The following is a 25,712-nucleotide window of genomic DNA, read 5'->3' as shown; positions in this document are numbered from 1 at the left end:
CTGTCTGAAATGACTGCCCTGGGACTTGCACTGCACAGCATCCAGAAAAGAGCAGGACGAAGAGGCTGAGAAACTGCGATCGAGAACGGTGAGCATTGCGCACTGCGGAGGCCAGTGCCATCCCCCTCTCTCGAAGCGGGCTGCCTCAGGGTCTGCTCCCTGGCTGGCTGCTGCAGACCGAGAGGGACATGGACGGCCTCTTCCCTAAGAACAGGGCAGGGGTCAGGGGACGGCCAAGCCCTGATCACGGCTTTTGATCGGCGAATCCGGGTTGCTGGGTCTCAGCTCTGAGCTGCTGTTTCAGCCTGCCCTGGACAGGGACCACCAGGCCATTGTTGCAACCCTGCCCCTGACAGGGTGAAGACAAAAGATGGTGAAGGTTTAAAGATGCAGGGTCTCCCTAGGGCTGCAGGGAAAGTTTGCTGAAGAGCACCATCTGCTGAGCAGGCCAGGAAAGCGCAGCTTCAGGGAGCTGTCAAAAGGCTTCTGGAATCTCTCCTGACCCTCTCCCCAGGGCCCTTTGGAGCTGCCCTGCACCCCTTCATGGGCCCCTGGCTCTGTTTTGGGTCAGAAATGCTGACTTTGGAAAGTCCTCTCAGGGGTGACCCTCCTCAGACAAAAGCAGCTAGAGGCAATAATAGGAGTATAAACAAACAAACAAACAAACAAACAAAACTATACGAGCAAAACAAACAGAACAGGTCAAGATTCCCAGAGAAGGAACAGAGGAAAGGAAGCTTTCTTCCGGGGGTGAAGCAATTGCACAAATAGTGCAACCTTACAAGTTATCCTGCATACCCAGGGCAAGAATCACATGAAGAAAAGCTGGAAAAATCTGATCAGGTAAACATGGGAAATTCCAAAGGTCTAGAATAAATGGAACTAGTGTCAAATAAGAGCCTTAACACAAAGCCAATCAACAATAAAACCTGAAGCAAGAAAGAGAAACTGACCTTTAGAGTAAACTCATCAAGATACTCAAATGCCTAGAAACCAGCAAAAAATTACAATCCACACTAAGAAACATGAAGATATGGCCCAGTTGAAGGAACAAATTAAAATTTCAAAGGAGACACAGAATTTGAAATCACTAGTCAATAATGTTCCTATATCAGTTCAAGGAGATGAAGGAAAATATGGCTAAGGAGATAAAGGATATTAAGAAGACCCTGGGTGAGCATGAAGAAGAATTTAAAAGTATAAGAACAAACATAATAGAAATTAGGGGAATGAAAGGCACAATAAAAGATTAAAAATACACTAGAAGCATACAACAGCAGATTTGAACAGGCAGAAGAATCAGCAAACTAGAAGACAGGACAACTGAAATCTTACAGACAGAAGAAGAGATAGAGAAAAAAAATGGGAAAAATTGAGCAGGGTCTTGGGGATTTGAATGACAGCCCAAAGCACACAAATATCCTCATTGTGAATATCTTAGAAGGAGAAGAGAGGGGAAAACAGGCAGAAAGAATATCCAAGGAAATAATGGCCAAAAATTTCCCAACTCTTATGAAAGAAATAAATATACCTGTCCAGGAAGCGCAAGGTTCTCCAAACAGAGTACATCCTAACAGAACTACCCCGAGACACCTACTAATCAGAATGTTAAATGCCCAAGATAAAGGGAGAATCCTGAAAGCAGCAAGAGAAATGTGATTCATCACAATCAGGGGATCCACGATAAGACTAAGTGCCGTTTTCTCATCAGAAACAATGGAGACAAGAAGGCAATGGTATGATATATTAAGGTATTAAAAGAGAAAAAATGCTAGCCAAGAATTATTTATCTTGCAAAACTGTCCTTCAAAAATGAGGGAGAGTTTAAAATATTCACCGACAAACAGAAACTCAGAGAGTTCATCAACAAGAGATCTGCCCTACAGGAAATACTAAAGGGAGTTCTGCAGGGTGAAAGGAAAAGACAGGAGAAAGAGGCTTGGAGTAGGGTGTAGAAATGAAGATTATCAGTAAGGGTAGCTAAACGGTGAAAAAGAGACAAAAACAAGATATGATATATAAAATGATAAAATGGTTGAAGTAAGAACTGCCCTTAGAGTCATGACATTGACTGTTAATGGATTAATCTCCCCAGTCAAAGGACACAGATTGGCAGAATAGATTTTTTTTTATAAGTATGAACCAACTGAATACTGCCTGCAAGAGACTCACCTTAGACCCAATGACACATATAGGTTGAAAGGGAAAGGTTGAAAAAGATATTCCACACAAACAATAACCAAAAAAGAGCTGGGGTAGCTATTATAATATCAGACAAAATAGCCTTTAAATGCAAAACAGTTATAAGAGACAAAGAAGGATGCTATATATTAATAAAAGGAACAATCCACACACAAAAAGTTACAGTCATAAATATTTATACACCTAATCAGGGTGCCCCAAAATACATGAGGCAAACCCTGGCAAAACTGAAGGGAGTAATAGACATCTTTACAATAATAATGGGACATTTCAATACACCTCTCTCATCAATAGATAGAACAACTAGACAGAGGATCAATAATATATCATAATATGAAAATGAACTAGACTTAACAGACATATACAGAACACTGCACCCCAAAACAGCAGGATCTATATTCTTCTCAAATGCCCATGGATCACTCTCCAGGATCAGCCACATGGTGGGTGACAGAACAGGTCTCAGTAAATTTAAAACAATTGAACTTTTACAAAGCTCTTTCTCTCACCATAATGGAATGAAGCTGGAAATCAATAACAGGCAGAGAACTGGAAAATTCACAAATATATGGAAGTTAAACAAGACACTCTTAAACAATCAGTGGGTCAAAGAAGAAATTGCAAGAGAAATCAGTAAATATCTCAAGACAAATGAAAGTGAGAACACAACCCATTAAAACTTATGGGAGGCAGCAAAGGCAGTGCTGAGAGGGAAATTTATAGCCCTAAACATCTACATTTAAAAAGAAAAAAAGAACTAAAATCAAAGACCTAACTGCACACTGGAAGAGCTAGAAAAAGAAAAGCAAGCAGAAGGAAAGAAAAAAGATTAGAGCAGAAATAAATGAAAGGGAGAATTAAAAAAGCAATAGAGAAAAGTAACAAAACCAAAAGTTGATTCTTTGCAAAGATCAATAAAATTGACAAACCCTTAGCTAGATGGACAAAGATTAAAAAAAAAGAGAAGATGCAAATGAATAAAATCAGAAATGAGAGGGGGCACATTACTACTGACCCCAAGAAATACAAAGGATCATAAGAAGACACTATGAACAACTGCATGCCAACAAATTAGACAACTTAGATGAAATGGACAAATTCCTAGAAATGCACAAACAACGTACACTGACTCTGGAAGAAACAGAAGACCTCAACAGACCAATTACAAGTAAAGAGACTGAATCAGTCATCAAAAACCTCCCAGCAAAGAAAAGCCCAGGACCAGATGTCTTCACAGGTGAATTCTACCCATCATTCCAAGAATTAATACCAGTCCTGCTCAAACTCTTCCAAAAAATTGAAGAAGAGGAAACACTCCCTAACTCATTCTGTGAAGTCAACATCACTCTAATACCAAAGCTGTATAAAGATACTACAAGAAAAGAAAACTACCGACCAATCTCCCTAATGAATATAGATGCAAAAATCCTCAACAAAATACTTGCAAATCGAATCCAATAGCACATTAAAAGAATTATACACTATGGTCAAGTGGGTTTTATCCCAGGTATGCAAGGGTAGTTCAACACAAGAAAATCAATTAACGTAATACACCACATTAACAAATCAAAGAGGAAAAACCACATGATCATCTCGATTGATGCAGAAAAGGTATTTGACAAAATTCAGCATCCTTTCTTGATAAAAAGACTTTGAAAGCTAGGGAATAGAAGCAAGCTTTCTCAACAAGATAAAGGGCATATATGAAAAACCCACAGCTAATATCTTACCCAATGGTGAAAGACTGAAAGTTTTGCCTCTAAGATCAGGAATAAGACAGGGATACCCACTGTCACCACTGTTATTCAACCTGTGCCAGAAGTTCTAGCTAGAGCATTAGGCAAGAAAAAGAAATAAAAGGCATCCAGATTGGAAAGGAAGAAGTAAAACTTTCACTATTTGTAGATAACATGATCCAATATATAGAAAATCTTGAAAAATCTAAAACAAAGCTACTAGAGCTAATATATGAGTTCAGCAATGTGGCAGAATACAAGATCAACACGCAAAAATCAGTAGTGTTTCTCAGGAACTAATCAACATCTTTGGAATGTTCCAACTCAAACTAGCAGAACACACATTCTTTTCAAGCACCCACAGAACATACACCAGGACAGACCATATCCTGAGCCATAAAGCAAACCTCATCTAAGTTAAAAGAATTTAAATCCTACAGAGTATGTTCCCTGAGTACAATGGAATGAAACTAGAAATCAATAATTAAAAAACTCCCAAAGCTTGGAAATTAAAAAAAACACACTTCAAAACAGTCCATGGGTCACAGAGAAGTCTTGAGGGAAATTTTTAAAATATTTTGAACTGAAGCAAAGTTAAAATGCAGCATATCAAAATTTGTGGATGGGAAGTTAAGGCTTGAAACGTACAGAGTTTCTATTTGGAATGATGGAAATACTTTGATAATGGATGGTGGTGATGGTAAAACAACATTCTGAATATAATTAACAGCACTGAAATATAAAGCCGAATATGGTTAAAAAAGGAAATGTTAGGTTGTATGTATGGTAAGAGAATAAATTTTTTTAAAAAATCCATGGAACTGCTAAAGGGTGAAGGATGATATTGACTGTGTTTTAAAACTTCAACTTCTGTGTAGGACCAAAGGTACAGATGTTTATTTGGTGGAAAATCTTTATTTTCTTTAGCATGCTATATAATTTAACTTGTATGGTCAGTTTATTCAAACACCATAATTACATGGAATAGGAGGGAAGTGAGATCTGGTTGGTTTGTACAAGTTAGTGTGAAGCCCCAATACAACCCAGAGTAATTTGGGAAGAGGATAAAAAAAGTATTTGCAAAGCCCCCTTGAGGAACTGGGTGAAAATGTGGAAATATTAAATTTACCCACCTGGGGAATTCCTTATATTCTTGCAAACAATGGGGACTACCAATTTAGAAGACCGAGCCTGCAATCTTGGGGCTTGCCCTTATGAAACTTGTTACTTCAAAGGAGAGGCTAAGCCTACTTAAAATTGTGCCCAGGAGTCACCCCCAGAGAACCTCTTTTGTTGCTCAGATGTGGCCTCTTTCTCTCTCTCTCTAAGCCCACTCGGCAGGTGAACTCACTGCCCTCCCCTCTACGTGGGACATGACTCCCAGGGGTGTAAATCTCCCTGGCAACATGGGACACAACTCCAGAGGATGAACCTGGACCTGGCATCATGGGATTGGGAGAGCCTTCTGGACCAAAAGGGGGAAGAGAAATGAAACAAAGTAAAGTTTGAGGGGTCGAGAGATTTCAAATAGAGTCGAGAGGTCGTTCTGGAGGTTATTCTTATGCATCATATTGACATCCCTTTTTAGTTTTTAGTGTACTAGAATAACTAGAAGGAAGTATCTGAAACTGTTGGACTGCAACCAGTATCCTTGATTCTTGAAGGAAATCATATAACTACATAGCTTATATGGTGTGACCATGTGATTGTGAAAACCTTGTGGCTCACACTCCCTTTATCCAGTGTATGGACAGATGAGTAGAAAAATGGGGACAAAAGGTAAATGAATAATAGGGGAGATGGGGGATGGGTTGTTTGCAGTATTCTTTTTTACTTTTATTTTATTCTTCATGGATTGGAAGACTATATATCATTAAGATGTCAATTCTATCCAAATTGATTACAGATTCAATGCAATCCCAATCAAAATCCTAATGCCCTACTTTGCTGAAATGGAAAAGCCAATTACCAAATTTATTGGGAAGGGTAAGGGGCCCTGAATAGTCAAAAACATCTTGAAAAAAAAGTGAACAAAGTTGGAAGACACACACTTCCTGACTTTAAAGCATATTTAAAAGCTACAGTGGTCAAAACAGCAGAGTACTGACAAAAAGATAGACATATTGATCAATGAACTTGAATTGAGAGTTCAGAAATAGACCCTCACGTGAATCTATGGCCAAGTGACGTTTGACAAGCTGCCAAGTCCCCTCAACTGGGGTGAATAGTTTCTTCAAAAATGGTGTGGGAGAACGGGATATCCATATGCAAAAAAATGAAGGAAGACTCTATACACAAATTAACTCAAAATGGATCAAAGACCTAAATATTACAATCAGGACCATAAGATTCCTAGAAGAAAATGTAGGGGAACATCTTCAAGATCTTGTGGTAGGCAATGGTTTCTTAGACTTTACACCCAAAGCACAAGTAATGAAAGAAAAAAGTAGACAAATGGGACCACTTCAAAATTAAAAACTTTTGTGCTTCAAAGGACTTTGTCAAGAAAGTGAAAAGACAGCTTACTCAATGGGAGAAAATATTTGAAAACCACATATCCGATAAGGGCTTAATTTCCAGAATATAAAAAGAAATCCTATAACTCAGCGATAAAATAGACAAACAGCCCCATTTAAAAATGGGCAAAAGCCTTGAATAAACATTTTTCCAAAGAGGAAATACAAATGGTTAAGAAACACATGAAAAGATGCTCAACATCATTAGCTATTAGGGAAATGCAAATCAAAAGCACAATGAATTTCTTAAAAACCCACAATGAGATATTTATTTCAGACCTACTAGAATGGGCACTATTAAAATAACAGAAAACTACAAGTGTTGGAGAGGGTGTGGAGAAATCAGAAAACTAATTCACTGCTGGTGGGAATGCCACTTGGTGCAGCCACTGTGGAAGACAGTTTGGTGGTTCCTCAGGAAGCTAAGCCTAGAACTACCTTATGATCCAGCAATCCTAGTACTAGGTATATATCCAGAAGAAATGAAAGCAGGGACACGAACAGACATTTGCACACCAGTGTTCACAGCAGCATTATTCACAATTGCTAAAAGCTGGGTACAACCCAAGTGTCCCTCAACTGATGAATGGATAAACAAAATGTGGTTTATCTATACGATGGATATTATTCAGCTGTAAGAAGGAACACCATGGTCAACCCTTGAGGACAGTGGATTGAGTGAAATGTCAGACACAAAAGGACAAATATTGTATGATCTCACTCTTGTTAACTATTTATAATAAGCAAGCTCACAGAGTTAGAATCTAGAATATAGGTTACCGGGAGATGGAATGGCGGTAAAGAATGGGGAGCTGATGCTTGATTTGTGCAGAATTTCTATTTAGGTTGATTTTAAAGGTTTGGAAATGGGTAGTGGTTATGGTAGCTCATTATTGAATGTAACTAACAGCGCTGAATTCTGTTTGTGAATGTGGTTGAAAGAAGTTTAGAGTCGTGTATGTCACTAGAAGAAAAGCTAGAGGTTAAAACATGGGACTGTATAGCCCAGTGGATCTTGTGGTGGACAGTGACTGTGATTAACAGTACAAATACGAGAAGGTTCTTTCAGGAAGTAGAACAACTGTCCACTCTATCAGAAGGAGCTAATAATAGAGAGGTGTATGGGGGGGAAATGCACCTATTGCAAATCATGGACTAAGTTAACAGTAATATTTTGATATTCTTTCACCAACAGTAATGAATGTACCACTCCAATGCTAGGGGTCAATAATAGGGGGGATAAGGGGTATGGGATATTTTGGTGTCCATCCCCCACCCCGTTTTTTGGAGTAATAAAAATGTTCTAAAATTGATCATGGTGATGATTGCACAACTAAGTGATGATACTGTGAGCCTCTGATTGTATACTTTGGATAGGTTGTAAGGGGTGTGGATGGGTTGTAGAGGTTGTGGATGGACTGTAGGGGTTGTGGATGGATTGTAGGGGTTGTGGATGGATTGTAGGGGGTGTGCATATATCTCAATAAAACTGCATTTTTAAAAATGAGCAAGAGTGAGTAAGACATTCCCAGATAAACAAAAGCTGAAGCAAAGAGGGAGAGAGAAGAAGAAATCCTTCCACCTTTGTGTCCCCAATTGCTCCCATTAGCTGAACCCAACTGGAATCAAGGGGCAAGAGGGCAGAATGGTGAGATCAGGCCACCCCCCGAGGCCAGGGAAGGCAGAAGGTGGCCCGGGGCGGAGGGGGCTAAGCCAGGAAGACCCAGCCCTCGGTACACCCAGGGGAGGCGTTGAGCCGAGGGAAGTGGGGGTCCTGGGAGCAGAACACAAAGGCGTCCTCTGGGGAAGGGGGGGTGGCGAGTGGGCACCCCTGGCTGGCACTGTAAGCAGTGGCACGGTGTCGGGGAGCTGTGGGCCCTCAGATTCTCCAGGAGGCTGTCACCCCAATCCCTGCCCCAGCCTGCTGGGCCCTGCGCCACCGCTGACCTGGGCCAGGCCCTCCCCTCCCTTCCTTCCTTCTCCAAGGGTGGGGCACGAGCTGCAGAGAGTGGATTCCCCAAAGTTCTGTTGAGCCCTGCTCTCTGCAAAAAGGAGACCTGAAGGCGCCTTGAAAGTGGTGGAGGGGGCAAAAGTGGTTTGGGACAAAATTAGACAGTCTTGCTCAAGTCTTTGCTGGTTGCAAGTGATAGAAACACCCTGAACCGACTTGAGCAAAAGGCTGGCTCTATCCCAGGAGGGCAGAGCAGGAGGGCGGGGGGTGGATCCAGCTGACCAAGTTTGGATCTTGTCTCCATCTTCATTAAGTTGTGTGGCTTTGCCAGACTATTTAACTTCTCTATGCCTCAGTTCCCTCCCTTGTAGGGTGGGGGATTCTGGGAGTACCTGTTGCATAGGATTGCAGGGAGTTAAATGAGTTAATGACGCCGTGCACAGGGGCGAGGTCACGTGCTGGGTGCTCAGTGATGTATTTGAGTCCCGGCCAGCCCAGGGGACCTCTCCTGGGCGCTGTGGCACTGTGCATCGGTCAGCTCAGGTTTAGTCACGAGGCGGCTCTGCGAGATGGTCCATGCTGTTGTTGTCATTTTCCCGGTGGGGAAACTGAGGCCCCTGAGCCCCGGGTCCCCGCCCACGGGGCCGGCTGTGTCTGCGCCTCGCTCTGCGCGCGGCCGCCCCCTGGTGGCCATCCAGCCGCACTGCGGGGCTTTTTTATTCTTATTATTTTGTATTTTTGGGCCGCCCCTTTTCCTCTTTGTTCTCTTCCTTTAAGGCTCAGCAGCTAAAGTCCTAGAGGGCGGAGGGAGAGGCCTTGGCCCCGGAGTTTGGAAAGCCCGGGAAGTGGTTGGAGGAGCAAACGGAAGGTGAGATGAGCTCTGGGTTTTGGAGCAGGTGCTTTGGGAGACATGACTGTTGTGTCCCCGGGGGTGTCCCCAGAGCGGAGCTGGCCAAACCCGGGGTCTCCCCCTGTGCCGGGAGCCGAGAGCTGCCCCGGGAGAGTCCGGTCATCTGGGGCTCAGTCCCCTCACCTTAGACCACCTGCCCTGGGCTGTGCCCCAGATCCAGCCCCGGGTCCTTCTTTTCTTTAAAGAGTCCAAACCAGCCCTTCGCAGCCTTGGCTGAGCGGTGGAACCCCTGGGGAGCTTCAGCACTCCTTGTGTGTAGGTGGGAGAACGTGAGCCCTGGTCCTTGCTGGTGGGAATGTGACGTGGTGCAGCCGCTGTGGAAAATAGTTTGGTGGCTCCTCAAAATGTTAAACGTAGAATTGCCATGTGACCTGCAGTTCTCCTCCTGGGTATGGACCCAGAGCTGAAAGGAGAGGCTCAGGAAGATACTCATATGCTCATATTCATAGCAGCATTATGCCCAGTTGTCAAAAGACGGAAACCACCCAAACGTCTGTCAGCAGATGATGGATAAGCAAAATGTGGTTCCTCCATATGTATTTTTCAAACATCAAAAGGAATGAAGTTCTGGTGCATGCTACCACATGCCTGAGCCTTGAAAACATCTGCTAAGTTAAAAAAGCCAGACACCAAAGGACAAATACTATGCGACCCCACTTATGTGGGGCAAATTCGTAGAGACAGAAAGTAGATTACAGGTTACCAAGTGTATTACTTAGGGTTCTTTAGGGAAACAGAATCAATGAGAGGTATCTATGACTGTAAAATTTTATAAAAGTGATTCATGCAACCGTGGGTGTGTACGAGTCCAAATTCTGTAGGGCAGTCAGCAAACTGTCAACTCCAAGGAAGATGTCCGATGAACTCCTCAGGAAACACTTCACTGGGCAGCCAAAGAAGAAGTGAAGGTCCTGTCTCGCTTATAAGTCTTCAACTGATTAATTGGATTAAATCCAGCCAATTGCATTCTCTCATTGCAGAAGACACGCCCTTCATGAGTCATCAGTCACAGCTGCAGCCAATTGACTGATGATTTAATAAACCAGCCTGTTGGTTTATTAACCAGCCTCAAACGTCCTCACAGCAATTGTTAGACCAGTGCTTGCTTGACCAGACAGCTAGGTACTATCACCTGGCCAAGTTGACACATGAACCCAACCATCACACCAAGGAAGGGAGGCAGGGAGGAATGGGGGGTGTGTGTGTGCTGGTTTGTATATATTATGTCCCCCAGAAAAAGCCATGTTCTTTAATGCAGTCTTGTGGGGGCAGACGTATTGGTGTTGATTAGCTTGGAAGCTTCTGATTGAGTGTTTCCATGGAGATGTGATCCACCCAACTGTGAGAATCACCTTTAATTAGGGTGTGACTTCTTGATTGAATGTTTCCATAGAAAAGTGGCCCCGCCCATTCGGGGTCAGTCTTGATTAATTCACTGGGGCCCTATAAAAAGAGCTCACAAACAGAGGGACCTCAGAGCAACTGAGAGTGACATTTTGAAGAAGAGCTACAGCTAAGAAAGGACAAAACACCCCAAGAGCAACATTTTGGAGAACACCATTTTGAAATGCAACCTGGGAGCAAGCAGATGCCAGCCATGTGCCTTCCCAGCTAACAGAGGTTTTCTGGCTGCTAATGGCCTTTCTCCAGTGAAGGTACCCTGTTGTTGATGCCTTACCTTGGACACTTAATGGCCTTAAGACTGTAACTTTGTAACCAAATAAACCCTCTTTATAAAAGCCAATCCATTTCTGGTGTTTTGTAAAACAGCAGCATTAGCAAACTGGAATAGGACGTTATTGTTTAATACAGCATCTGTTTGGGGTGATGAAAAAAGTTTGATAATGGAAGGTGGTGATGGTGGCATGGCACTGTGGATGTAATTCATACCACTTAAAAATAGTTAAAATGGCAAATTTTGTTATGTATTTTACCACAATAAAATTTTTTAAATCCCCTATCTCACAGGGTAGGACCAGGAACCAGGGCTTTTTGTTTGTTTTTCTGTTTGTTTTGTTTTGTTTTTTAATTGTGGTAAAATATACACAACATAAAAATGATTTTAACCATCTTTAAGTGTACTATTCTGTGACTTTAAGTACATTGATAATGTTGTGCGGTCTTCACTGTCTATTTCCAGAACATTTTCATCATCAACAACAGACAGTCATACGTCACCTGTAGTTGTTAACTTCCCCCGGTGTTTCCAGGGTGCAGCCAGGTGGAGGGCCCTGCTGTGAACCCCATCTCCATCATCATCATCCCTGTAGACCCCTGTGCCAGTTTGGAGGTAGTATGTCCCCCAAAACACCATTATCTTTAATGCAGTCTTGTGGGGGCAGACATATTAGTGTTGATTAGGTTGGAATCTTTGGATTATGTTGTTTCCATGGAGATGTGACCCACCCAACTGTGGGTAATACCTTTGATTAGATTATTTCCATGGAAACAGGGACAAATCTTGATGCCCTGGATTCGGTAACAGATTCTCAGCTGTGACACTAAAACCACAAGCAACAGAAGAAGCAACAGATAAATTCAGCAAGCAATATAGCGGTTCCTCAAAAAAATAAATATAGACTTTACATAGGACCTGGCAATTCCACTTCTAGGTATGTGCTGGTTTGAATCTGTTATGTACCCCGGAAAAGCCATGATCTTTTAACCCAATCTTGTGTGAACAGACCTACTGTGGGTGGGACCTTTTGATTAGATTATTTCCGTGGAGATGTGACCTCCCCTTTTAAGGTGGGTCTTCATTAGTTTACTGGCATCCTCTATGAGAGGATAAAAGGCAGAGACATTTCGGAGAAAGCCGTTTTGAAACCGGAGCCTGAGAGAGAAGGACCAGCAGACACCGGCCACGTGCCTTCCCAGCTGACAGAGGTGTCCTGGACACCATCAGCCTTTCTTCAGTGAAGGTATCCTCTTGTTGATGCCTTAGTTTGGACACTTTTATGGCCTTAGGACTGTAAATTTGTAACCTAATAAACCCACTTTATAAAAGCCAATCCGTTTCTGGTATTTTGCATTGGACAGCTTTAGCATACCAGAACAAGGTGAATACCCCAAGAACTTAAAAACAGGGTCTCCAATAAATATTTGTACACCAACGTTTATAGCAGCATTATTCACAATAACTGCAAGGTGGAAACAACCCCAGTGTCCATCAACAAATGAATGGATAAACAAAATGTGGTAATTAACACAATGGAATATCATCCAACCATAAGAAAGAATAAAGTTCTGAGATGTGCAACATGGAAGAACCTTGGAAACATTATGCCCAGTGAAATAAGCAAGGCGCATAAGGACAAATATTATAAAATGGCACTTGTAAGAGATGTCTAGAAATAGCAAAAACTTTGCAGAGACAGAAAGTAGATTAGAGGCTCCTAGGGGCTGGAGGAGGGCAGTGAAGGGGGCGTGTATGGTGGGTGGATATGGAGTGTGTGTAAATGAAATTAATCATAATGATAAGAAAAAGAAACAACAGCAACAAAAAACTGGAAGGGGCTACCCCAGAGGTTACCAACGTAATTGCTGGAGTGACAGGCGGGTGACCCCGTTTATTTATCAGCCGGGCTCACCACAGTATGGAGTGGTAAGGTTTGTGGGAAACCAGTGACTGCAGGTCTCGTGTAAAAGGGTTCCATTTGAAACCTCTGGCCTTCTGGGGCCGCCTGTATCCCAAGCCAGTGGCAGAGGATTTGATGTGCAGGAAATTTAATTGCCTGAACATTTATTACCTTATTACCTGTATACGAGATGTCCAAGACCCTTTGATAGGAAATACGTGGTCAGTGGGACAAGTCCTGGCTCCAGGAGGCTCATCATCAGATGGGAGAGAAGATACACAGGGGTTGGGGATGGGGGTGTGCCACAGGCTTTCAGACAAGGGAAGGGGTGACGCCAGAAACCACATCGAGCTTGGGAGAGCCAAGAAGACCCTAGAGGCAGGGCCAAAAGATGGCACTTGAAGAATGGATGGTGTCACGGATTTGCCCAACTACTCACTCCACTTTCATGTGTGCAGAGAAAAGGCACTATTTAAAGATTTTGTCTCAAAATCATAGTATCTTCCTCACAAGGCCCTTGCCCGTTGGGGGATGACTCTGGGGGGACAAAAAAATGGGCTAATTTCAGTTTTTAAACTGAGACCAAATTCAATAGTGTTTGTGGGTTGAACTCAGCCTCTTTGGGGTGAGGGCTCAGCTTTTCCAGATTCTTCCTCCCTTCCCCTTACTCCACTCCCTGGTGGCTGGAAGAGATCTAGGGGGCTTCTGTGGCCCCGGGGTCTCCCCCCAGTGTCCCCCTAGGATCCCAGTCTGCTCATTCTCTCTCCTGCCTCTCACCCTTTCTCAGTGGGCTTCTCTCCCCAAGTCTTTCTCAGGCTCAACAGAGGGGGGCTTTGCTTCATTCCTCTTTCCTGCCCACTGGGGACTTGCCCCTATAAGCTTTTTTAAAAAAATCCAGTGCCACAGTCCTAGCCCTTCATATTTTCAGTGAGTGCTAAAGGGATTTAGAAATTCCTTTCTCCCTTGACTCTCAGGATGCTGAAATTCCAAATCCCGTGGAGAATGTCAGTAATGAAGACTAACTCTTGACTGCCCTCTGCCTCTGTAACAGCCCTGTCGGGGACACACACACACCTCTGTGCTCCTTTGGGTGCACAAAAGTTTGTAATTTTGATGGAGTCTAATTTACTTGTCTTTCCTTTGGTTGCCTGTGGATTGGGTATCATACCTTAGAAACCGTTTCCTAATCGAAGGCCACAAAGATTCACACCTATGTTTTTCCTGAGGATTTTATGGTTTTAGCTCTTACATTTAGGTCTTTGATCCATTTTGAGTTGATTTTTGTATATGGTGTGAGGTAGGGGGTCAAAACAGTCTCAGAACAGTTTGTTGAAAAGAATATTCTTTCCCCATTGGACATTGGACGGCCACGGTGCCTTCGCTGAAAACCAGTTGACCGTGAATGTGTGGGTTTATTTTTGAAGTCTCACTCACGTTCCATTGGTCTGTTTGTCTGTCTCATACCAGTACCACACCGTCTTGATAACTGTAGCTCTGTAATAAGTTTTGAAATCAGAAAGTGTGAGCCCTCCAACTTTGTTCTTTTTCAAGATTATTTTGGTTTTCTGGGTCCCTTGCATTTCCATATGAATTTAAGATCAGCTTGTCCGTTTCTGCAAAATAAGACTGCTGGAATTTTGATACGGATTGCACTGAATCTGAAGTCAGTTTGGGGAGAATTGCCACCCTAACAATATTAAGTCTTCTGATCCACACACATGGGACGTCTTTCCATTTATTTAGGTCTTCTTTTATCTCTTTCAACAGTGTTTTCTAGGTTTCAGTGTATAGTTGTTCTAGTTTGCTAATGCTGCCAGAATGCAAAACACCAGAGATGGATTGGCTTTTATGAACGGGGGTTTATTTGGTTACACAGTTACAGTCTTAAGGCCATAAAGTGTCCAAGGTAACACATCAGCAATCAGGTACCTTCACTGGAGGATGGCCAGTGATGTCCAGAAAACCTCTGTTAGCTGGGAAGGCACGTGGCTGGCATCTGGTTCTGGTTTCAGACGAGGCTGGTGTCTTCTCCAAGTTCTGGTTTCAAAATGGCTTTCTCCCAGGATGTTCCTCTCTAGGCTTCAGCTCCTCAAAAATGTCACTCTTTGTTGCTCTTGGGGCATTTGTCCTCTCTTAGCTTCTCCGGAGCAAAAGTCTGCTTTCAAAAGCCATCTCCAAAATGTCTCTGCAAGCTGAAGCTCCTCTCTCAGTTCCAGTGCATTCTTCAAAGTGTCCCTCTTGGCTGTAGCTCCTCTTCAAAATGTCACTCTCAGCTGCACTGAGTTCCTTCTGTTTGTCAGCTCATTTATATGGCTGCACTGATCAAGGCCCACCCTGAATGGGTGGACCAACACCTCCATGGAAATATCTCATCAGAGTTATCACCCACAGTTGGGTGGGGCACATCTCCATGCAAACAACCTAATCCAAACATTCCAACTTAATCCCCACTAATATGTCTGCCCCACAAGATTACATCAAAGATAATGGCGTTTGGGGGGACATAATACATTCAAACTGGCACAATAGTTTTCTATGTCTTTGATTAAATTTATTCCTAAGCATTTTATTATTTTCAATGCTATTGTACATGGAATGGTTTTCTGAATTTCATTTTTTATTGTGGCAACATATATACAACCTAAAATTTACCATATTAACCATTTTCAAGTACACCAATTCAGCGGTGTTACATTCACAATGTTGTGCCAACATCACCAAAGTCCATTACCAAACTTTTCCATCACCCCCAAATAACTCTACCCATTAAGTACTAACTCTCCATTCCCCACACCTCCTAACCCACCGGTGCGAATCTGTAATCTACTTTCTATCTCTATGAATTTGCATATTCTAGTCATTTTATATCAGTGAGATCATACAATGTCTGTATTTTTGTGTCTGGCATATTTCACTCGCATGGTATCTTTAAGGTTCATCCCTGCTGTAGCAGGTATCAGGACTTCATTCCTTTTTATGGCTGAATAATATTCCCTTGTGTGTAGAGACCACATTTTGTTTATCCATTCATCAGCTGATGGACACTTGGGTTGCTTCAACCTTTTGCCTATTGGGAATAGTGCCGCCGTGAGCATCAGTGTGCAAATATCTGTTTGAGTCCTGTTATCACGTCTTTGGGGTATATATCTAGTCACTTGCCAGGTCATACGATGGTTCTGTTTAACGTTTTGAGAAATGGCCAAACTGTCTTCCACAGCGGCTGTACCATTTTACATCCCCAACAACAATGTGCTAAACTTCCTTTTTCTCCACATCCTCGCCAACCCTGGTTACATTCTGTTTTTTAATAATGGCCATTCTGGTGGGTGTGAGGTGGCACCTTATTGTAGTTCTTACCTAAGGCCTAATGATGTTGAGCATCTTTTCATGTGCCTGTTGGCCATTTATGCATCTTCTTTGGAGAAATGTCTATTCAATTCCTTGGCCCATTTTTTTAAAAACTGGGCTGTTTTATCTTTTTGTTGAGTTGTCAGAGTTCTTTGTATATTCTGGATATTAAACCCTTATCAGATATGCAATTTGCAAATGCTTCCTCCCATTCTATAGGTTGTCTTTTCACTTACTTGATATGTCCTTTGATGCACAAATTTTTTTAATTTTGATGAGGTCCCATTTATCTGTTATTTCTTTTGTTGCTTGGGCCTTTGGTATAAAGTCAAAGAATCCATTGCCTAATTCGAGGTCCTGAAGATACCCCCATATGTATTCTTTTAGGACTCTTATAGTTGTAGTTCTTGTATTTCGGTCTTTGTTATCTTTTGAATTAATTTTGGTACAGGGTATGAGGTATTATTTTCATTTTCAGTTTTCTCATTGCTATTATATAGAAATACATGTATCCTGAAACCTTGTGAACTCATTTATTCTAATAGTTTTATGTGTGTATTTAAGGTCTGCTATATATAAGATCATATCATCTGCAAATAGAGACAGTGTTACTTCTTCCTTTCCAGTTTAAATGCATTTTACTTCTTTTTCTTGCCTTATTGCTCTGACTAGAGCCCCCAGTACAATCTTTTATAGAAGTGATGAGAAAAGACATCCTTGCCTTGTTCCTAATCTTAGGGAGAAAGATTTCAGTCTTTCCCCATTATGATGTTGTTTGTGCATTTTTCATATAAGCCTTTATCACACTGAGGCAGCTGCCTTCTATTCCTAATTAACTGATTTTTTTTTATTGTGAAAGGGCATTGAACATTGTTGTGTTTTTTTTCATCATCTATCGAGATGATCCTGTAGCTTTTTATCCCTTCACCCTATTAGTGCGGTGTATTATAGGGATTGATTTTCAGGCCTCGTCCCTGTGCTGTGGGTTCTGGACGCTGCACGCTTGCTGAGCCCCCACCCCTGGATGCGGAGGCCTCTGGAGCCTGGCTTGGCTCTGCCTGGGTGGGGTCCAGCTTTCAACCCCCTCCCCGCCTTCTGGGCCGAGACCTTCCGGGCTGGAAAAACACAGGACCTGTGTTCTTCAGATGACCTCGGGGTGAAACAGATGGCAAAAAAAGCGGGAGCTGGGAGAGGGTCGCCCCAAGCCCCAGAAGCCCTTTCTCCCCAGCCTTCCCCGCCTGGGGAGTCACATCCACAGCTCCTCCGAAGGTTCTTTAGGGGAGAGGTCCCGGCTCCAGTATTCCCTTCTCACAGTAAGCCCCGTGAACGCTGCTCTGCTGGCCCCTCTCCCCAAAGCCAGACCCCAGAGCAGAGAACCCTCCTTCCTTGCTCCTTGTTCTCCTTTGCTGCCCCCAGAAACGGACAGCCCTGCCCAGCCCAGGGGTCCTGCTGTGGGGAAGAGCAGGCCAGCGAGCGGTGGGCAAGCAGGACATCCTGGGCTCCGGGGCATGTTAGGGTAAAGCCTGTGGGTGGCCTTAGATGCAGCACTGACCCCTGGGCTTCAGTTTCCTAATCTGTAAAATGGGCATCGTGAACGTGTTTGCTACTCTGGGGTTGTGGCAGGGATCCCGTGTAGTTCCAGCACAGTGGCTGGCGTGTAACAAGACGGATGAGAGGCAGCTGGTGTGGACCAAGCCGAGTGGACCTGGCGAGAAGTGGTCAGATTCCCCCATATCTGCGATACCCCAGGGCCCCCAGACCTCACAGCCCTTACACGAGCGATTTCCTTCTCACTCGGGGATGCCTCGTGTTTCCTTTCTGCATCCACAAATCACTAACCCATCCATTCCGGGTTTGATTTGGTTTTGTTTTGTTTTTAGCTTAATTTTATTATTTTGTTATTTTTATTTTTAAGAGAAATTGCAAGCCCAGCTCCCATCTGAGCCCCTTCCGAGGTCAACTGCCTGCCTTATCCTGCTCTTCCTTTATGCAAGTCTCCAGGGGAGACTTGGCCTGTATTCGTCTCTTCTCCTGCTTTTGAGAGAGATGTGGGTAAAAACGTCTCCCTTTCCCCTTTCCTGTGGGAAGGACGTTTGTTCCTGGCTGCGTCCTCAGCTCCTGGAAGTGGTGCTCGGTCAGCACCTGTTGAGAGAGTGAGCGGGCGGAATGGCGGGGGCCGTGGTGGGCGCTGGCTCAGCCCCAGCCCATGGTCCCCAGAGCTCCTGATTTTTTTAAAAGAAGCTGCTGGAATCCAGACTCTTACGTAAATCTCAAATTTTCGATGAGAGCGACTAATTCACAGAAGTAAGCACAGCGTGGTGATCTGCTGGCCGCCACTGCTGCCCACTGCCCTCTGCCGAGGGTGCCCGCCAATCTGTGGCAGGGTCAGCCTCGGAGTGCAGAGCTGGATGGAGGGGCTGGGGGCTCCTGCCCCATCCCCATCATCCCCCCCCAGCTCAGGGCCCTGCCTCTGCTGCTCCTGCAGGAAGGCGACGCGCTGGGTGCCATGGAGAAGCTGTGCCGGCAGTTGGTGTACCACCTCAGCCCCCACTCTCGGTGGAGGCGGCACCGGGGGCTGGTGAAGAGGAAGCCGCAGTCCTGGTGAGTGCTTGGCTGAAGCGGAGCCCGCCCTGTGGGTCCCTGAGGCTGTGGAGTGAACGGAAGGGCTGGAACCAGAGGGGGTGTCTTGGAGGGCTGCCTGGAGGAGGTGAGCTTGAAGAGCAGAGTAGACAGCCAGGAAGTCCTCCCTAGTGGACAGGCCAGGAGAAGAGCTGGCTGGGCAGCTCTGGTCTGCAGGTGAGAGCCGGGGAGCCTGGGATGGGCTAAAAGCAGGCACTCCCGCTGCACCCACGTTTCTCTGGGGCATCCCCTACAGGCACCCAGGCTAGCCAAGTCCCCGACCCACACAGCAGTGAGGACTTTTGGGTCCTGTGGTGTCCTGAAGAGGAGGGCAGGCACGTGGGGCAGAGAACCTGAGGGCTACCACAGGTAGCAAGTGCAGGGCCCCAGGAAGGAAGGCTTCCTGGAGGAGGAAACACCCTGCCTTCTCGCCAAGGACCATGTTGCAGAGTGGCCGCGTTTCCAAAGGCTCCCAGGCAGGGCCTCGCTGCTGCCGGCTCGTCCTTCCAGGGCCCTGCAGACGGGGGCGGGGGAGAGGATGGCCCCTCCTTCCCTTGGACACCTGCCCCCCCCCCCAAAGCTGGTGGAGGACCCCAGGGAGGAGAGTGCGGCTCTCACCAACGCAGGGCCGAGGGCAGCAGCCACGGGAGGGGACAGAGCGGGGCAGGAGGACCACAGAGGGCCTCCGTGAGCTAGTTCTGCAGGGTTGGGAACCGGGAAATCCAAGCTCTGTTGGAATCTGGGGGCCTCTCAGAATGTAAACGAGGTTGTCCCCTCGCCCTTGAGGGAAATCTCAACAAGACCCTGCGCACCCCTACCCGCCCCCCAGGCCGCAGCTGCCCCTGCTCCCCCCCTGCACCGCAGCCTCGTGAACACGCCCAGCTCCCAGCCCCAGGGCCTTTGCATCCCGGCTGGATTCTGCCCCGGGTCTGTCCGACCCCCAGGCTCGGGTGTTAACCGCGGCGAGCCCTCAGGTCCCCGGGGTGAGGGTCTGCTTTATTCATCCCGGTCGATAGCGAGAGCAGCCAGCACTTCCGTAGGCTGAGCTAACGCCAGCCCGGGGTCCAGGCACCGCAGCCTCGAGGTCACGTCCCTGGGGCTGGAGCCCAGCGCAGGCGAGGCGAGGGAACTCAAGATGCCGGGGATGGGACTTGCCTCGTGTTTCTGGCAGGGGTCTGAGCCGTGACCCTCGGGCTGCTGCTACTGAACGTGGGCTCGGGGAGGAAAAGGCAGGCCAGGCCGAGGGCCCCTCCGCCTGCCCCTCCTCCCGACCCTGGGCCTCGGCCCGGCAGAAAGGGGCGATGGAGGGGTGCACACGCCATCGCAGCTGGACCAGAGAGGCGACAGGTGATTGACAGCATAAACAGAAGGGGGTGGAGAGCTTTAGCTTTAGGGGGTCAGTGGCGCCCGCCGGGCCCTGAGCCCCCTGTGTCTGCTGTCGTGCGGGGCTGTCCCTAAGGATGTCCCGGGGGTGGGGAAGAGGGGTCTCAGATCCTTTTGGCCACTCCTATGGACGGCTCAGCTGCCACCCAGGGGTGGTGGAGGCAGGCAGCTCAGCCCAGGGGGTGACAGCTGTTTGAAACACTCTCATTTATTAATTTATTTGTTTCATGTAAAACCCTGTAAGGCAGGTGATCTGTTAGCTCCACTTTTCAGGTAAATAGCTGAAGCATGGGGAGGTGAAGTAGTTTGACCAACCAAAGGTCTCATGAGAAGAAAGAATGACTTAAGATGCAAACCCAGGCATTTTGGGTCTTGCACTTTGGACCTTGCACACACGCCCGGACCTGTCCCCGTGGTGGTGGCCCTACATGCTGGGGCCGGGCGGGAGCCTTTGCCACCCCCTTGGTTGACCTGGCGTGTGGCTCTCCCCTCCAGCCTCAAGGCCATCCTGACCGGGAGCCCCCTGGATGACACGGTGGACCTGTCGGGCATCCCGCTGACGGCGCGGGACCTGGAGCGGGTGAGCAGCTACCTGCAGCGCTGCGGGGAGCAGGTGGCCAGCGTGGAGCTGGGCTTCACGGGCCTCACGGACGACATGGTGCTGCAGCTGCTGCCCGCGCTCGGCGCCCTGCCCCGCCTGGCCACGCTCACCCTCAACGGCAACCGGCTGACGCGGGCGCTGCTCCGCGACCTCACCGAGGCCCTCAAGGACCCGAGCAGGTTCCCCAGCGTCACGTGGATCGACCTGGGCAACAACGTGGACATCTACTCGCTGCCCCAGGCCTTCCTGCTCAGCCTGCGCAAGCGCTCCCCGAAGCAGGGCCAGCTGCCCACCATCCTGGAGCTGGGCGAGGGGCCGGGCAGCGGGGAGGAGGACCCCGGAGGGGGTTCCAGAGCCTGGAGCTGCGGCTCAGACGTGACGGGGAGAGGGGGGGCCTCACCAGGAGATCTTGTGGGGCAGGATGGCTGAGGCAGACCGGGGCTTCCACCAAAGTGGGCTGGGCCCACCCCTGGGAGCCAGATCCTGGCATCTGGAAGGGCACTCTGAAATGTCCCCCTGGTCATCTCCATCTCCCTGCCCCTCGCCCCCTGCAAATTCCATTATCTGCCCTTCGGCTCCAGAGATGTCATCGCTGGCTCAAGGGTGCCCCCCTCAGCTCAGCCCCCCCACCCCGGGCTTGTGGGTGCAGTAAGGTTTGGAGGTGCTGGAAGTTTGAGCCAATGTGAAGTAACAAGAGCTTTTTGCCAGGAAAGGGGTGAAGTTAGGGCCCTACTAGGGTTAGGGCCCAGGGTTCCCCAATTTTGCATTAAGCTTACTCAAGGGGAGCCAATTCCTGGCAGGTTGGACTTGACCCCAAGCCCTGACTGAGGGCCAGGGCTAGTTCCAGGCTAATTTTCGGAGATGGTGGACTGAAAAAAGGTCATTACTCTACCTCCTAGAGCCCCAGGTTATGATCCAGCCTCAGCCTGGGCCCCCCCCCCCCCCCACCGAGCCTGCCCCCCATGCCCCATGATGCACAGGCCCAGGTGTCCCCAAGAGCAGGCCCGAGTGGGCCCACTTTCTACCCTGGGCAGCTAGCCCAGTAAATTCTTCCCCATAAAGTTTCTTATAGGGACTGCCCCTGGTGGAAACTTTTTATACCTCTTGTGCACATTCCTAAAATACTGGGTTACTCTTACAGAGGCACTTTCCCAGTCTCTGACCTAGTGCCTCCCATCAAGAGAGCCACGGGTGGGGGATAGACAGGCGGGGTCCCCAAGGGAGTAGTCAGCCAAGGCCTTCCCCTGACCCCTTTCCCTCACCCAGATCCCTTCTGGGAAAAGACCTTTCCAGTTAGTCTGCAGTTCCCACCAGGAGCCCCAATATGGATGAGCTAGGGGCAAGCTATGCAAAAGGGACAGCTCAGAGGAAGTGGCAGGGACTGAATGCGGAGGCCTTAAATGCTCTGGATTCTTGTCCTCAAAGTACAATATCTAAAAGGGGAGAAAGCTTTTGAAAGGGTGGTCTACCTGGATGTCGAGAAGCTTTGTAACTGAATTCCTGGACTGCTAGCATCTGGCAAAGCAGTAGTTGAATTTAATCTTTTCTTCAAATACATTTTTAAGAACCAATACCAAAGACAATTCTTTATTGTATTTATTTATTTGTATTTGTACCCATGCAATGTCCCCAACAACTTCAGGAAGTTTCCAGGTTAAGAAACTCAGTTCTCCCTCCAGAATTACTGACAACCTACTACAATGTATTCACCTATAAATACATTTCAAAGCTCTACATTTCAGCTCTTTGGCAGTTTGGCAAGGAACAATGTTGGAAAACTCATGAATCTAACAGCTAATACTAAACATGCCTGTTCCAGAAAAAGATGTCAAAACATTATTTCTTGGCTCTGGTGCTAAGAAGGGCCTGGTACTCAGCAAGTAGAGCAAGTTTCAGCCAAGCTGTTACCCCAGATGATGGAGCCGCTGAAGTTCTCAGAGTCCATCAGAATCCAAACTGACGGTGCCACCCCCCAACTCTGGGGACTTCAGCTCCGGCCACGGCAGGGCTGATCAGCCGAGGTTACAGCCTGCAAAGAATCTAAGTATCAGTCTCACTTTCTACCCCCACAACAGTCAAAAGAGGGCGCACAAGGTATCCTCAGAAAACCGTAAGTTCACCACTACACAATCTGCCGGTAATTCCAGCTGTTTTGTGTGTTCTCATCATTTGATACCCTTTCTGCTCCCTCCCCCCATGGCGACCACCGTGTGGAAAAAGCCTTCCTTACCTCTTGGGCTGAGCGGCTGAAAGATCTTGCCGGATCACCATTCTCCAGCCCTCAGTTCTCTAACACCTGGGTGGAGAGTGAGCACACCTGAGACACAGCAGGTACCCAATTTCTGGACCATAAGAGCCTCAACTACAAATCCACCCAACAGGAGCCCTCACAAACTAGGATACTTTTCTCCCACCGAGACTGGTGAGGCCTAATCAGCTTCTCCATTGAGCCACCCCATTTTAAGCTTCACAAATCTAATTTTTTCTTTTCATGGGTAAAAGAAACTACACCTTGGGCCAGTATTTGTTCAAGATCATACAAGCAGGAGATATAACCGCGGGAACCCATCTAGCTCTGTTCTCTGCTCTGTTGCACCACCAAACACTATCAGTATCTTTGGGGTTTTCTGTTGATAAGTCAAAAGTTACACTGATAACTAAATGGAATTCCCAATGGCTGACCTACAAAAATAACTGTGTAATTCAACCACAGCTAGATTATTACACAATCGGCAACCTCTCTAACAGACTTACCCCGTGGGAGGCCACTGCTCGCAGACGAGTCGTCAGCTCATCACACTGGGGACCCTCAGGGCTGCAACCTTAATACATAAACCAAGGGTCACAGTTCAGACCAGCTCGGCCCTGGGCACGGGCACCGCGGGGGCCTCGTGACTGCAGTCAGCCAGGGGTCGTTATCGTCAGTTATCGCTTCTGACGGCACTTCCTATTTTGATTTCATCAGAGCAGTCAAGCCCCTCACCTCTTCCCAGTACACCCCAGTACTCAATCTACGGAGACCCTGGCGTTATCTGAAATTAATCTAAACTCGCCTCAATAGTCACCGGAGACACATCACAACCCAGGGGCTGGTTTCTGCTTAAAACTGCTGTTTAAATGCAGCTCTAGGCTAAGACTGGGAGTGCCCTGCGATGGCTTGCTATGTGTTTCATTCCTCCAAAACTACAACCGTGCAGTAAATTTAAGCAAATCATACCTTACACCTCGTGGTGGGACGCTGCTGCTGCTACACGCTGCAGTGAGCTTCACCTAGAACACGGGAGGAAAAGGCACATTTAGAGCAGATTCTGGAAGTTGCATGGAGCTGCTGAGGTCTCAACGACCGTGTCAGACAGGCGTGAACATCGTCAGTTGTCGCTCTGACGGCACTTCCTACTCGCAGGATCATCAGGACAGTCGAGGCAGCCCTCCCCGAGGTCCCCCCCAACCTCCCGCGCGCGAGGGGCCCTCGGGGTCGCCCCCACTGCAGCCGGACCCCACCTCACCCAGCTGCGTCGGGTGGGCCCGCTGTCCGCGGCGGGCACGGGAAACGGCGGCCCGGCCTCCGGGACCCCCGGCTGCTGCGGCGGCGGCGGCCCTGGCGGACAAGCACACGCGGGGCCTCTGAGGCTCGGCCCGGGAGCCGCGGCGCCCGCACGAGCGCACAGCCACCCCGCTCCCGGCGAGCCAACCTTCCCGAAAGCACCTTCCAGAAATTAGGACAGTCCTTCTCCCCCAGCCGCCAACCCTAAGATCAAACACAACCCACCGCATGACGGCAACAGCTAAAAGGTCGTCTCGTCTACGGCCCAGGCCCTTAAGGAGTCGGGACGTCCCATTCTCACAGAAAGGAGGGGGGCTTCGCAAAGATTCACGGGAACTTCCGGCCCGCTTAAAGGGTAGACTTCGCCCCTCCACCTATGGATTCCCCCTCCTGTTGCGCCCATGGTCTCTTCCACGGCCCGGGGAATTCTGGGTCAGGAGGCGCGCGGCGAGCCCCAGGGCGCCTGCGCGTGGCCCGGAGGGCGGGAAAGGACCCTGGTTATGTGGCTCCCTGGCCGGGTGAGCCCGAGCAGGTGCCTCCGGCTTTGGGAGCCTGCGTTTGCCCATCCGGGAACTGGAGGTGCGGGGTGTGAGGAGGAGCGCACGACACGACACGCTTAAAATCCTGCAGATGCCCTCCCCCTACGTGGGACCTGACTCCCAGGGGTGTAAATCTCCCTGGCAATGCAGGATGAGACTCCCCGGGATGAACGTGGACCCGGCATCCTGGGACTGAGAACATCTTCTTGACCAAAAGGGGGATGCAAAATGAGACGAAATAGTTTCAGTGGCTGAGAGATTCCAAATGGAGTCGAGAGGTCACTGTGGTGGACATTCTTATGCACTATATAGATAACACCTCTTAGGTTTTAATGTATTGGAATAGCTAGAAGTAAACACCTGAAACTGCCAAACTCCAACCCAGTAGCCTTGACTCTTGAAGACGCTTGTATAACAATGTAGCTTACAAGGGGTGACAGTGTGATTGTGAAAACCTTATGGATCGCACTCCCCTTATCCAGTGTATGGATGGATGAGGAGAAAAATGGGGATAAAAACTAAATGAAAAATAGGGTGGGATGGGGGAATGATTTGGGTGTTGTTTTTTTATTTTTATTTTTTATTCTGATTCTGATTCTTTCTGGTGTAAGGAAAATGTTAAAAAGTAGATTGGGGTGATGAATGCACAACTATAAGGTGGTACTGTGAACAGTTGATTGTACATCATGGATGATTGTATGGTATGTGATATCTCAATAAAACTGAATTAAAAAAAGAAAAACTGCAGAGCTTGGCATGCAGCAAACATTCATAAATAGCAGCTC

General features: G+C 47.2%; 1 protein-coding gene, 1 long non-coding RNA gene and 3 other non-coding genes across 9 annotated transcripts in view; 1 reads left to right on the top strand and 4 right to left on the bottom strand.

Moving 5' to 3' along the window:
* LRRC75A (leucine rich repeat containing 75A) overlaps positions 1 to 22,415 on the top strand; it is a 52,036-nt gene extending 29,621 nt beyond the window's left edge. The window contains exons 3-4 of the mRNA XM_037809315.1: positions 18,727 to 18,842; positions 20,739 to 22,415. Coding sequence (XP_037665243.1) covers positions 18,727 to 18,842; positions 20,739 to 21,273 — 651 coding nt within the window. The 3' untranslated portion in view covers positions 21,274 to 22,415. The remainder of the gene's footprint in view (positions 1 to 18,726; positions 18,843 to 20,738) is intronic.
* Positions 22,416 to 22,424: 9 nt separating this feature from the next.
* Positions 22,425 to 24,630, bottom strand: LOC119513871. Of its 5 annotated transcripts, none has more exons than XR_005212707.1 (6): positions 24,614 to 24,630; positions 24,351 to 24,442; positions 24,062 to 24,114; positions 23,599 to 23,666; positions 23,075 to 23,140; positions 22,425 to 22,873 (listed from the first exon to the last, which is right to left on the bottom strand). It is a non-coding gene; the product is annotated as an uncharacterized LOC119513871 (long non-coding RNA). The 5 variants fall into 5 exon arrangements; XR_005212710.1 differs by having other exon boundaries at positions 24,346 to 24,442; positions 24,614 to 24,628; XR_005212709.1 differs by lacking the exon at positions 24,614 to 24,630 and having other exon boundaries at positions 24,346 to 24,544.
* LOC119515028 lies at positions 22,943 to 23,015 on the bottom strand. Its single transcript, XR_005212926.1, has one exon. It is a non-coding gene; the product is annotated as a small nucleolar RNA SNORD65 (small nucleolar RNA).
* Positions 23,744 to 23,813, bottom strand: LOC119515017. The gene has a single exon (XR_005212915.1). It is a non-coding gene; the product is annotated as a small nucleolar RNA SNORD49 (small nucleolar RNA).
* Positions 24,191 to 24,260, bottom strand: LOC119515019. Its single transcript, XR_005212917.1, has one exon. It is a non-coding gene; the product is annotated as a small nucleolar RNA SNORD49 (small nucleolar RNA).
* Positions 24,631 to 25,712: the final 1,082 nt, after the last annotated feature.

This window comes from Choloepus didactylus, chromosome 18, assembly GCF_015220235.1.
Source record: "Choloepus didactylus isolate mChoDid1 chromosome 18, mChoDid1.pri, whole genome shotgun sequence".
Taxonomy (NCBI): Eukaryota; Metazoa; Chordata; class Mammalia; order Pilosa; family Megalonychidae; genus Choloepus; species Choloepus didactylus.
The sequence above is the reverse complement of the archived record's forward strand: the minus strand, read 5'-3'. Positions and strand labels throughout refer to the sequence as shown.